Here is a 13,474-nt window from a genome sequence, read left to right as displayed (position 1 = left end):
CTCATTAACTGAGGATCGGTCTGATTATCTTCGATTCACTTTATCAGTCTAAATGTAAGAATTACCAATTGCAAAAATTAAAATTAATTATATTATTTTGTTTTTTGTTCATTATTTATTGTACATTATTTTGTTTTTCTGCAAATTATTTATTTACGTAGAGTACAATACTTTTAAATAATAATTAATTCTTCTTAAAGTAATTAAGAATTAAAATAATTAAGAAATTAGATTAATCAGTTTTAACTTTTACAATTCTTAAGTTTAAATAAATATCGATAAAATTGAAAATGATGTCTCTAGTCCTTTATCGATTAACTTGATGAACAGCAAAATCGCTTCTAGCAAAATTTCTAATTATGCATAACTATTCATAGATCAGAGGTAATTTCAAGAAATCTATTTTCAATACCGACAATAAATTTCATTACATAGTCATAATAAGCGTGACTAATTTTGTAAAGCTTTAAAAATATCTCTAATTATAAAATTATGACTCTAGGATGTTTTTTCTAATATCAATTCTAACATTAATTGATAATAACGATAATTGATAGACATTTTATGATGTGAAATAAAACCACCCGTTTGATTCTTCGCCATTTAATATTCTTACACATTTAGAACATAAATAACAACAACTGATGCGCATAATATTATGATAACGTATTATGTTGACTTGAAAGGGATTAGAGAAAGGCGAGGTTTTCAAGTTCTATGCAAAAATAAATAAAATTTAAATCACGGAACGTATTGGCAGAAAGATATCCTTAATTATCATTAATTCTTACAAACTTAGAATGCAAATAGTAATAAACACACTCACATAACATTCATATATGCAATCATACAATATGTAGTCATTTGCGAAAATAACATATCAGATGAGATATTACGAGCATCGATAAGTTGCAATAATATTAAGTGCGTAAACACACACTCGTCTGATGAAAAAGTATAAAAACAAATAAAAATCTAGAAAACACGAAATGCAATATTCAAGTGACTTGCCAACTATTTCGAATCACATTCAGATACATAATTTAATATATATAAAGAGTAATATATATATATATATATATATATATATATATATTTCTTTTTTTATATACATGTACATATTATATATAAAGATATATATTAAAAGTGTACAACTTTTTATCTCATTTTTGTCATTCATTTCTATTATTTAAATGAGATTTAATGCAATAAATCTTAAATGTAAATTTCTTTTACGTACAATAATACTCATACTCATACTCATACTCATACGAGTATTATTCATCAGTATTAAATATTCGATTCTTTATAAATAGTACAGAGAATTGTATTACTTTAGGAAATAAAATACTTAAGAGATATATAATTCTGTTACGGATTCTGATACGGATCTGTTACATCGTGTATGACATACAAATCTTGTCCCTTGATTTGCACGAAGAGATTTAATACATAAGCTTTATGCGCTCTTCTGTTTACCGCCTAACAACTAATTACTAAGTTTAAAACGGCTTATCCTTTCCTTAACAGATATATCCTTTTCTAAACTTATCATTGCGAATTAAAGCGATATAATTCGTTCTCACATTCTATCGCAATCTGCGTCAATTCCAAATTTCATGAAAATTACAAAACAGCATTAGCTGGAAGCTTAGAACGTGTGCGCGTTACGGCAAATGCCGCAACCGAGAGCAAATTCTTCTCCCGTCGGTGGATGTTTCACGTGTAAGGGACACTCGTCTCCTTCCAGTTGCTTCGCCTTGGGACCTTTAAAAAAATTAGTGTTAGATATTATTTTTACTTACTTTTTAGTAATCATGATAAGATTAAGAATTATTAATTATTTAAAGATTATTAATTAGAAAAATATATTTTATGTACCAGCAGGACACATTGGCAGCTCATTCTTTGGAATAGTGGTAACACGCTGGAAGTCATCGTGGCAAGGCTTGCAGAAATGTGTAGTTCCGAAGCAGAAGAATACCGCCACCGAACAACAATATCGACATTTATACTCGAGAAAGTCTGCCCCGTGTTTTGGGCACATCTGTGCCCTTGCCACATCGCTACAGCCGCCACATACTAATTCAGCGGGATCAAACGATTCTCCGCCCAACTGTGCGTCGCAACGTGCCTCACCACCATAATAAGCCTTCTGGCATTTGTAACACACATAATACGCGTATCGTTCCATTGCGTAAGCAGCGGGATCCTGATAACGACCACCGGGTGCAAAAGTTCCTTCGGCCCTGCAAAAAATAGGACAAATTTGAATACACTTATATATCACGATTTTACATTATTAAGTTTTGATGAAAAGATATTACTTGTGTAAGCCTTCATATTCCAAACGCATTAGCGCTTTTCTTCGTACATCTTCGTAAAGCTCTTTCACACTTGCCAGTTGCTCGGATAACGTCGGATGATCCATCGGTATTTTGCATATCGGACACAGAGAGAAGCCGAAAGTGATTCGTGGTCCTACCCAGCGCTTCATCAAAATGTGCCGGCAGCAATGCAAGTGAAATACATGGCCACACTGCAGCTGAATCGCTGGTGCGCAAGACAGAGCCTCGGTGAAGCAAATCATGCACATGTCATCGGCATCCTGTTTTAAATCGGATCCTGGTAAACAACGATGAAGGCAAGGTAGACAAGTTCTCTCATTCCTAACACCCCCACAAATATGTCCGCAAGAGTGGACCATGTTACACGCGTTTTTCGCATGTTCCTGGCAATCATGATCGGCGCAAATGTTGCCTATTGCTAGCAAACCCGTGTTTCCCGTGGTACCGCAAAATCGACAAATACCAGTAGTGGCGCCAACTGGTTTTCTCGGCGCACCGTCACGAAATTCTACCAGCGCCTTCAATGTCCTACTATCTGCCAAAGCCAAGATCCAGAAAAGCTTCGTTCTACCGCATCCTTCGTGAAGATCCACACGTATCGCTTCCTCTTCTTCCTTACATACTTGTCTGATATGCGTTCTTGTCCTTCTATGAAGATGAAGAATTCTATCGCATTCCGCACACAGATTACCACAAACGTTACACTGAATAATAGCTGTAGTTTCATCATCATCGTGATTATTACATGTTGGCTATAAAAATGAGAAGCAAGGTCAGTTATTTCACATTGTATATATTTGAAGTTACCGTAATGATTTTTACCCTGGGTGGCAGTGGCTGTCCTTCAGAACCACTCCATTGACCAGACGATAATCTTTCCACGTGTTCGGAATTCAAAACGCACAAGGACGCCAGTGCTAACCACAGCGTCGGAGATCGAAGACATTCTGTAGGATCACGACTCTTTTCGTCCAGTCTAGTTAAATTTAGGATATTCTCTGCTATAGCCGCTTTTGTTACAGACGCCCATTCCTCCGACAACTTACCCTGATATTAAAAAGAAAACCTCATAATTTAGATGTTATGAAACAAATAAATTAAATTATGATACTTACTGATGCCATATCTTTCAAAAGTTGAATTATTACTTCTGCCAGCTTACGCGTCATGCAACCTCTTAACCACCATCTCGTTCCAACGAAACTTTTCGGATGAATGCTGATAGCTAACGAAACAGTTTGAAGCGCTTTGCCACTATTTTCCTTTTCTTTTACTTTAACTTGTACAGTCAATGCTTTTGCAATACAGCTTAGAAATACATCAAGAATTCCAGCGGAATGTTCGTCGAAATCCGAAACATGAATAAAACCGCTATTCGCTGCGGATACGATACTAAAATCAGTAGGCGGCAATCGTTCAACATTTATAACATTCGCTAGTGTTTCAGGTTTAATTTCGGGCAATATCCGTCTTAAGAGAGATGTTACCTAAAATATATAAAATATTTTTGTAGTAAACATTGTGTCAAATTTCATACAATTTTGTCGTTAATAAAACATACTTGACGCTGCACCCTTGCTGATCCGGTATGCAGTAAACTAAGTAGATCTTTTAATAACCCAGTCTGATGTGATAAGTAATATTGTCCTACAGAACTACCACTTAGAGCAAGAACCATTGAAAGCATTTCGAAGCAATAAGTATCAGCCGCTTTTGGCAGATCGCTATTGTCACTCAAGACGCTGTTAGCCGGTGTCGGTGAACATAAAAGTGTTTCCCATTCTTCTCTCAAGCGTACAGTTTCTTTTCTAATTGCTTGTACGATATGAGTGCAGACTTGTTTCTGCAAATGTGTTAAATTGCTTCTACTGAACAATATTCCAACCATATGCTCCCGGAGATCATTGCTATCTTCTATATCCTCGTTAACACCTTCCGTTGATTCCATTTGTTGTTGCTTTTCTCCTTGTATAAGTTTTCCAAATACCTGTAATATGTAACATGATATTACAGAAAACATTTCATTGAAAAATAAATTGAGAAGAACTGTGCATACTTACCTGGGACGTAATTAATCGAAACACTTTCAAAGTTTCTGCCTCGCAATTTCTTTGCTGGATAGTTTGCGCGCTTAGTTGTTTTCCTACTTTTAGAGAACCTCCTTCGATCTCGCCAAGTATTCTGATTTGTCGAACTCTTAGAGAGTTATCTGGACCCTTTAATTCCATACCCACAACTATATGACGTTGATCTGTAAAGAAGTATATTATAATGCTGAACGAATTGTATATATGTATAAAAGATGAGAGAATATTTTTAAAAGATACATTTTGTTTGAATGTCCTAAAACATCTCATTAATAATAAGTAATAATTATAATATTATAATTTTGTTTGAATGTCCTAAAACATCTCATTTAATAATAAGTAATAATTATCATTTTTTTATATTACCAGTGATTGGACAATTGATCCATCCGGCCGATCTACTTTCGATTTCTACAGATCTCAGTTTTATCATCTCATCAACGTTAACACCAGATAGAAAAGTCACACTTGATACTTTATGCTAATAATAAATTTCAAATTAGACACATATTTGAAAAAAACACATATTTAAAAAAAATCAATTTCATGAAAACAACTTACTGTTAAATCTCGGCAATTATCAATATGTACATATAACATCCTAGGCAAGGAATGAGCACCACAGAGAATAGTGATTACTTTAGTTTTATTACGATCTTCATCTCCAGATTCCCAAAATGTTTCTGTCGAATTGTCTGTTAGGCTACCAATCATGGCTTGCCTACTGGAAGCTTTGATTTCAATACTGGATGTTAAATCCTTTAAAGCTTCCACCCAACTGCTTGTCTGTTGTGAAACTGTTGACTGGTGGCTCTCATGCATACTCATAGTTACATCTTCTTCTTCTTCAGATCGCGAAAGAATTTTACTAATATTACTAAATACGTGACTTCTATGCAGGAACATATGATCTGCTGGTGTAAATCGGATACCCCAGCATCGAATTGCAGCTTGTTGTAATGGAGATCCTATAAATTAGTATGTTAGTATTGTTATAATATATTTACGAAGTATTTCTTTTAATTTGTCGAAAACAATTTACCAAGTGGTGGTAATAGCATTAAATCCGCAATTGTTTGTAACAAGGTGTGAAACACAGTAGGTAATGGATTGACGGATTCTCCGGCTATTACTAAATCGCTTAAAGGATGTTCGCTAACACCAATCATATCCTACAAATTAAAATACATTATGATATCAGAGATATCATATATTCGTCTATATTAATAATTAAAATTATTTTACTGAAACTATCATTTACATGATCTTCCTTCTTTTCCGTTCTGTTATCATCATCGTTCGCATCCATACTATCCGAAGGAACTACCGGTGTAAGAGAAGAGACAAACCACCAAAGTAAGTCATGCAAACAAATTGGTTGCGTTACGCTTCTCAAAAGCCAATTTAACGCCTGCATCGCGTAAACTCGACAAGCGGCGCGACGTAATGCTTGCTTCATCGCAAGCTGAAGATGTTGCAAGTTGTGTTGTTGAAGAACGAACAACATTACAGGTCTCATAAGAATCTCTATTCGATCGTTACTTGCTACTTCAGTTTGACTAGTGGATACTATAGCAGATTGATCCATCGATGGCACTAATTTCTGCAATGCAGCAGATGGATAACATAAAAGCGAAGAACCCGCCTCTGAAAAACATCAAAAACACTAATATTTAGTTACGAAAAAACTTATTTTCGCATCTAGCGTTCCTTTACAGTTATTGTTTAAAATAAAATTATACCGTTATTCATTTCGCTACTGCTGTTATTTCGTTTCCTCATCATAACGACTCTGCCGTCATTACTATTTCTGGCCCAAGGTGCACCGGTAGACATAGATACCGATCTATGAAACGTACTACGATTTTTGCCGCTTTCATTATCGCTATCACTCATTGGATATTCTGACAATGGCTAAATGAAACAACATTAAAGGTAAATGTTAAATATTAAAAATTAAAAAATTAGGATAATATTTCCTTACTCTGCCATTCGTATTGTTAAATGTGCCACTGTTTCCCTCATAATTATTTTGTTGTCCATTTTCACGTCTCAAAGTTTCTTCGTAATACCTTTCATCGTGACTCTGTGAATGATGAATACCTAAAGCTTGCAAACATTGGAATGGTCCAGTTGGTGGAAATGGTCCGGTAGCTTCGGGAGGGCTATAATTTTCAGCTACGGACGATAAAGTCTGTGAGGGTCGTCTTTGTTGTTTGGGAATATTAAAACCAGAAGCGCTAGCCAGATCTAGTAGAAACATCGCGTTGTTTTTCATAATGATATGAGTTTCGTTTCCGCCGGGGCTGTTAATCGGAGATAGAACCTTGTTCGTGCCATTTTTTCTTTTGGAAATCCCGCTCACAAATTTCTTCGCAAATTTGTTCTTTCTGGCCTTCAAATATTTATCTCTACATGTGTCACAGATTAAATACCACGAGCTACCGCCGACACCGCCATCGCCACAATTGCCTGCCCACCCCACACAATAGTTTCCGCCACTATTGTATCCTTTTCCGCCTGCATGCCAACCACAGCCTGGATGCATCATTTTCATATGATAAGTTACTGGATGTGGGAACATCAGGCCGCAAAGTTCACAGATAGTTTCGCGTTCAATTCCAGCTAAAACCTCTGATGTATTTGCTCTTCCGATTGGTTTCCATTCCTTCTTCTTCCGGTTACCTTTTTTCTCGCGTTCTTTCACTTTGTCCTCTCTAGGACGTTTTTCCGGTATCGGTCGTTTTGTCAGCTTCATCGTTTGTATCTGTGATATAGGACTAGGCAATATCGATTGTTGTTCAATGGCTTGCAGACAATTAGTGCTGAGTTCTTCCCATAAAAAAACTAAACTCTTTAACGCAGGCGGTAACACCGCCACCGTATGAAATTCAGGCAAGGAACTAAGCTTACCCGCAGTTGCCTGAATTTCTTCTTTGATCGTATTCTCCTGTTTTTTCCTACTCCTATTGGCATTAGCATTCGCGGCTGAACGCGTGAGAGTCTCTAACGTGCTGGGCTGAATGTGCAAATAATTACCGGCATTCGTCACCTCGACCGAGTGTCTTTGACGTGCCTTTTGCTCCTGTTGTTGCTTGTCACTGGATTGCACGGTTTGTCTGGTTACAACCAGCGCACCCTGCTTGGGTAAACTAGGATGGAACTTAAGAAAACTGGCGCAAGCCATAGCATCATGTACAATTCCCTCATGCCACAAGAACGCGGCAAAAACAGCTCTCAGACATTCTGCCACAGAAGGACTGATCGCTTCCTTCACCTTTTCTTTACATAAATTTAGAGCACGATTAGGACTGGGACTCTGTTGTGCGTTGGCAGGTGACATGGCGCGTTTCGCTCTCGTTTTCACGGCTTTTATATGATCTCTTCTGTTCATTTTTGGCGAGTGTCGCTCATCTTTCATTCCGGATGAACCGATGCTAAAGTGACCTTTCATAGCTGTGGTAGCGCTTTCGGGGCTTGTCTGCGTTTGCGCTTGAGACACTTTGCGCGGACTTTCTTGCGTATCCTTTAAAAAACAATATATCTCTTGGTCCTTTGCATAATTCTAAGCGATGTCATAGTCAGTAAAAGTCTTTCCTGCATGTTGCTATCGAGGAAAATAGGCATTCAAGCGGAAAGAAGACTTTTACGCTACATTACTTACGGCGCATTCCTTCTTGGGAGTATCGGGTGGACTAGCTATGCTGCCCTCAGATCTCATGTGTAAAGAACTGCAACTTGGACTCGGTGATAGATCACGCGTATTGGCAGTAGTGCTAATACCGCTCGGTGACTGTGATGGATCTCTCGTCAAGCTGCTAACCAAGGCACTTGTGTCACTCTGCGTTGAGCCGCGACGTTGCGACGTTATGCTGTCGACCATCCCTCCTGATACTTCAAAAAAAAAAAAAATAATAATACATTAATGATCAAAGCTGCATGATCTTCCGAAGATATATTCGAATTTTAATTCAGATACGGGCATCGCTTTCTCACCTTAGTGGCAAACGGACAATGACAGAGCAAGACATTTACAACATTCGATGATACAATTCATTCAAAAAATTTAAATCATGCAAATTACTTCGTGCGATCGTGTTAAAGTTTCTTTAAAAAGCATGTAGTATGTATCTTGATATATATTATAGTGTAAAAATAAAATTATAGCAGTACGGAATTTTACGACTGATAGATTATTTATATAAATCTTGATATAAATTAAAATAAGGTGTATTAGTGTATTAGTGATCTTACCTAATGGGGAGAGGCCGACACTTCGGGGGGAGCCGCAGAGTATAGGGCTGCTACTCATACTCTCTCCCCCTCCTATCGCGCTTCTCCCACCTAATAATTTTGATTAATTGTAATATATTTGTATGTTGTGTCAAGTATGTCTTAGTTGCGAAGCTTTACAAATTCTCGATTTCCGGATTGCGTAATAAAAAATTTACTTTGTGCATATGATGTAATCAATCGTGCGTATATAAAGATTGCGTATATAAAGAATGAAACAATGTCGTGTGCAGTGTGATTGTAACTACATTATCTTGCATGCATAATATGATATTGTAATATTCACTGATCAATACGAAGTGGATTCTATCGTGCCATCAATCCTATATGTAAAGTAAATGGTGATAATTACAATAGATCTTCGAAGATACAGATACTTTGTGCACTATTCGATATTTTACAACTCCAGTAATTTAATAGGATAGGAGCGAGTACCTGGTGCGTTAGCAGCAGGAGGGAAGAGGCAATTGCCAGACATGGCTGGCTGTCGACTGGACCCAGCTAAGATCAACATGACTAATTTGTTATAACTAATCCAAATAGAATATATATATATATATATATAGTTATTAATAGTTAATATATAATTTTCTAAAATTTTTCTATCATCTATCATGTATTTTATTATAGAATTACTATATCAAATATCTTTTTTCTGTATTCTAATACGTGATATAGAAAAGGGGAACATGAATACATAAAATATTGCCTTACAAGTATCAGCGTCCGTTCTCACAGCTTCTGAAATGATTTCATTTTCAAAGCAATTGTAGTGCCAAATTACACAAGAATACATACACGGATGTAGAATGAAATAGATTAGAAATGAGTTATGAAATAAATCAGTTCAATAGAGAGATGATCTCGTATATTTAACAAATAACGTATACGTACCAGGTATTGGAACTGGACTGGAAGAGGGGCTGTGAAATCTTGGTGACCCACCTTGGGGATTCTTCGGTGAAGAACTTCTTGACATTCGTCGCGGGGTTTCTGGCGGTGTCGCTCCGTTGCCATTTGCACGACTTTCCCCCATCGCTTTTACCAACTCCTTCACAGATACGCCCACAAATTCAGAAAAATCTCTGAAAATCATTAATAATACACGCTGAGATAGATACTTCCATATTAATAGAAAATTTGAAATTTAAATTACAAAATTTTAAGATTTTCAATCCATAATAAAAAGAAGCAAAATCATACATATAAAGACTTCTATTTACGAAAAAATTGATATTCTCAAAATTCGAAACAAAATTTAAAAGAAATTAAAAAAAAAAGATTGAAAATTTTCTAAATTTTCTAAGAAAAAAAATCATATTTTATTAAAATATAAGATATAATTTATTAAAATATAAAAAATTTATTAAAGGAGATAATTATTATGTGCGGAAAATACCTGCCAGGGGAACTTCTTTTTTCTCCATGACATTTGTCATCTCCTCTTAGCCATTTTTGAAGAACGCTAAATTTTCCTCCACCGCCTTCTCGTTCGCGTTCTTTGGCTACTCTTTCTTTGGAATGAGGCTTCGAGAATTTTGTACCATCAGCTTTTTCTGGTGTAAAACGTTCACTTCCTGAAAGACATATATATTTAGCAAATAGAAACAATAAGTTATTTAGATTTATTTTCACTATGATATACCTGGTGAATCATGCTGATTGTATGAGCCAAAAACAAATGGGTTTGTATTGCAACTATCAGCAGATTCTGCTGTATCTGGTGTATAATTTTGCGTAGTAAAATTGAAGCCTTCATGACTAACGGAAGGTACGGAAAAATCAAAACCTTTATTGCCCGGTGAAACGATTGGATCCGGTATCATCGGTTTTTTCTCGATCGGATCATTTTCTAAATCTTGTTCGAGCTTCATATAAATCACGTTGGTTTGCTTGCTAATCGCCAACGACCATGCCTCTACGCTTCGACCTTTATCGAAGCAATATTTTGCCACTGAATCATCATCGATGCGTACCCAAGTTCCCTCGTTATTCATACACTGTAAATGATGAGATGCCAAATAAAAACGGAGATTTGATAATATTTGATAGTAATAAATCAGCTTACATATTCTTGAACAGTCACTGTATTTCCAAGCGCTAACATTCCGATCGGCAGGCCTTTCAAACTCGGTTTGCTTCTAATATTGTGTCCGGAAGCCCCGCATTTCACAACTACCATGCTTTTCCCGGCGTCGAAAGTCACCGTCTTTCTTTTGCTGCAAGTATTAAATTAAGACTTAGCCTAAAGCGGATGACAGACGAGATATTTCTTACGTACTCATCGCTACTAGCGTCAGAACGTTTCCGCAGAATGGTTTCCTTAATAACTTGATCCAAAATGGATTTTGGTTCTTCTACAGGCAGAAGCAAAGTTTTTCCTAAATGCTGATTATATTGCAAGCACCAGGCCTCAAGATGACTACTGTTACAATATTCCTTGATTGTCTCCGCATTTAATCGTAGCCAAACTCCATCATCATTATGAATCTGGTCAAGCAAAAATAAAGAGAATTTAATATCATCTAAAAATCTTATTCATCTTTAAAATGTACAAAAAAATAATTTTAAAATTGTATGAAATAAGAATACGATTTTTTGTAATTTTGCTCTCCCGATATTTTTGAATTTTTAACAGAAATATATATTATTTTCACATTCGTTCGATTTTAAGCTTTATAAGCTTTAAAATAAACTCAAATGTGAAGTAAATTCAATATCAAAATGGAGCGAGTACAATTAAAGTTTAGTAATGATATTACCTCATCAACGAAAGCTATAGTGCCATTAACTGACACGAATCCAATCTGTTCGCTTTGCAGGGATGGATGAGCTCGTATTCTTAAACCAGCACTATTCTTTGCCACAAATTTTCTGAGTCTGCTCGGCTGAAGCTGAGGCTTCTTAACAATATTCTGAGTAGGTGGTTGCATGCCTTGCGGAGGTTCCTTTACCTCAACTTTATAGTTCTAAATAAAGCGAAATTGAATTAGCCTACTTAGACCTTATTTTAATTTAAACCTTATTTCCAATTACAGAAGCAGGAGTTAGAATTAAATTCAGTTTAGTCCCGAATGTCTCAAGATTCTTGTGAGATAAATAATTTACGTACATCCTCCATATTGTAACCATCCACTGTGATCATCAGCGAGTACCAGCCGACGGAGGATGGTGTCCATGTAGCGCTGTAGCTTCCGTCGCCGTTAGGTCTCACCAACATACTCTCGCTCGATCTCTTTACAGCAGGTGACATAAACCTCAATTCCTCAAACGAGTAATTCTGATAGGCTTTCATGATGGTAATAGCGTAGAAGCACATCTTGTTGTTGATGGTCACCTCGTAAGGAACATCCAACGATGGTTGCGGATGACCACCAAATGTCATGGGATCCGGTTGAGAGACACGACGAATCTTTCTACTCTGGTCGGACTCCGTAATGTCGGTTTTATCGATCGGCACCGCCTTGACTTCGATCTGCAAAGATGATTTACATCTCGACATGCGATTCACCGATGTCATGCAACGTGTCGCGGCATCCAAGGACAAGAATTACCTTCAATCCAGGCACATGCACGACTTCGCCGTATTGATCTCTCGTGAGCACGGTGACGATAGCCGGCCATCCACATCTCATTTCTTCGCGCGAATATAATGCCTCGCATTGAGAGGGATCGACGAAGCTGTCTGGTTGTAGCCATCGCGCGAGTCTGCCACCACTTGTGCCAGCCGAGCAGGAGACAAAATCGCGCAGAAACAGACGTTCGTTCGAGTGACAACTGAAAATAGCACGCATGTGAAATTTGAGAAAAATTGAAAAGATCTCTTCTGTGTTGAGAAAGTATTTCTTCTTATATATATCTATATATTTATGTAATCATAACTGTGTTTAAGTTCTGATTGATTCCTTCTGATTACATCACGCGATTCAGAATTTATTGCATATTAAAGAGAAGATTTACGAGCTTCGGCTGCTCCGCGAAAGCTCAATAAAAAGACAAAAAATTTAAATGTATAAAAGTGTAAAAGTTGCGCATCAACTTAATCGTATATTTTGATTAAAGCAGTATGAAATAGAATTACGCATATAAGAGTAATGAACGGAGAAATTCTACTGAAACTTTTAATTCTTCATTAGCAACGTGAGAGAGAGAGAGAGAGAGAGAGAGAGAGAGAGAGAGAGAGAGAGAGAGAAAGAGCTGCAATGTCGAGATATAAGATCATCTGAGATGCGTCGAGATATAAATGTCACGAAAAAATTCATGAATCTATCACAAGTGCAGGAAGCGAATACAGTTCATTAAAAGTTCAAGAATCGTCATGCCCCTAAGGTTGGTGCTCGGCATCGCGAGTCTCATCCGGGTGAATCGCGAAATAGAGGATGATGCTTCTCCGTCAGTGTCAGACAATCGTCGCTTCCCCATCATTCGGACTCGTCGGACTCATTCCTAATAAGGAGCAATCACACCGCAGTTCTCTTGTACAGGTCCCGTCAACGCGATCCGCGCTTTACTACCTATATACAGCGAAATCGACTTCGCGTTTTTATCGCGTCCTGTAGAACCGGTATTCTGGAAAAAATCACGCGCGAGAGACGTTTTGCGAGAGTTCGGTCATTACGGTATCTCCGTAAAGATAAATCTTCGCGTGAGAAATAAGGGTCTAATTAAAAATCAACGCCGATGGTATGTGGAAACCTTGATGTTTTCTGCGATGACTTCACTGCTCGAATCTACGATGCGTCAAAT

At 37.0% G+C, this 13,474-nt stretch overlaps 1 protein-coding gene across 14 annotated transcripts in view; it reads right to left on the bottom strand.

Annotated features, from left to right (window-relative positions):
- Window positions 1–587: 587 nt before the first annotated feature.
- Window positions 588–13,474, bottom strand: part of hiw (MYC binding protein highwire) — a 183,203-nt gene continuing 170,316 nt past the window's right edge. For 2 of the 14 annotated variants that reach the window (XM_089082586.1, XM_011641650.3), the window contains 25 exons: window positions 12,283–12,505; window positions 11,841–12,203; window positions 11,491–11,697; window positions 11,010–11,218; window positions 10,797–10,947; window positions 10,374–10,728; window positions 10,128–10,305; window positions 9,623–9,813; window positions 9,443–9,469; window positions 9,164–9,229; window positions 8,690–8,779; window positions 8,100–8,329; window positions 6,420–7,961; window positions 6,178–6,349; window positions 5,697–6,082; window positions 5,478–5,607; window positions 4,997–5,403; window positions 4,802–4,916; window positions 4,409–4,599; window positions 3,910–4,335; window positions 3,464–3,835; window positions 3,171–3,395; window positions 2,328–3,100; window positions 1,882–2,249; window positions 588–1,767 (listed from right to left, as the gene is read on the bottom strand). In XM_089082586.1, the coding sequence (XP_088938712.1) occupies window positions 1,652–1,767; window positions 1,882–2,249; window positions 2,328–3,100; window positions 3,171–3,395; window positions 3,464–3,835; window positions 3,910–4,335; window positions 4,409–4,599; window positions 4,802–4,916; window positions 4,997–5,403; window positions 5,478–5,607; window positions 5,697–6,082; window positions 6,178–6,349; window positions 6,420–7,961; window positions 8,100–8,329; window positions 8,690–8,779; window positions 9,164–9,229; window positions 9,443–9,469; window positions 9,623–9,813; window positions 10,128–10,305; window positions 10,374–10,728; window positions 10,797–10,947; window positions 11,010–11,218; window positions 11,491–11,697; window positions 11,841–12,203; window positions 12,283–12,505 (7,513 nt within the window). In that variant the 3' untranslated portion in view covers window positions 588–1,651. The remainder of the gene's footprint in view (window positions 1,768–1,881; window positions 2,250–2,327; window positions 3,101–3,170; window positions 3,396–3,463; window positions 3,836–3,909; window positions 4,336–4,408; window positions 4,600–4,801; window positions 4,917–4,996; window positions 5,404–5,477; window positions 5,608–5,696; window positions 6,083–6,177; window positions 6,350–6,419; window positions 7,962–8,099; window positions 8,330–8,689; window positions 8,780–9,163; window positions 9,230–9,442; window positions 9,470–9,622; window positions 9,814–10,127; window positions 10,306–10,373; window positions 10,729–10,796; window positions 10,948–11,009; window positions 11,219–11,490; window positions 11,698–11,840; window positions 12,204–12,282; window positions 12,506–13,474) is intronic. The other 12 variants (XM_089082587.1, XM_089082590.1, XM_089082591.1 and 9 more) reach the window with 12 other exon arrangements.

Source organism: Pogonomyrmex barbatus, unplaced genomic scaffold, assembly GCF_055798465.1.
Source record: "Pogonomyrmex barbatus isolate J1 unplaced genomic scaffold, ASM5579846v1 scaffold6, whole genome shotgun sequence".
NCBI lineage: Eukaryota > Metazoa > Arthropoda > Insecta > Hymenoptera > Formicidae > Pogonomyrmex > Pogonomyrmex barbatus.
This window is presented reverse-complemented; position numbering and strand designations above follow the sequence as displayed.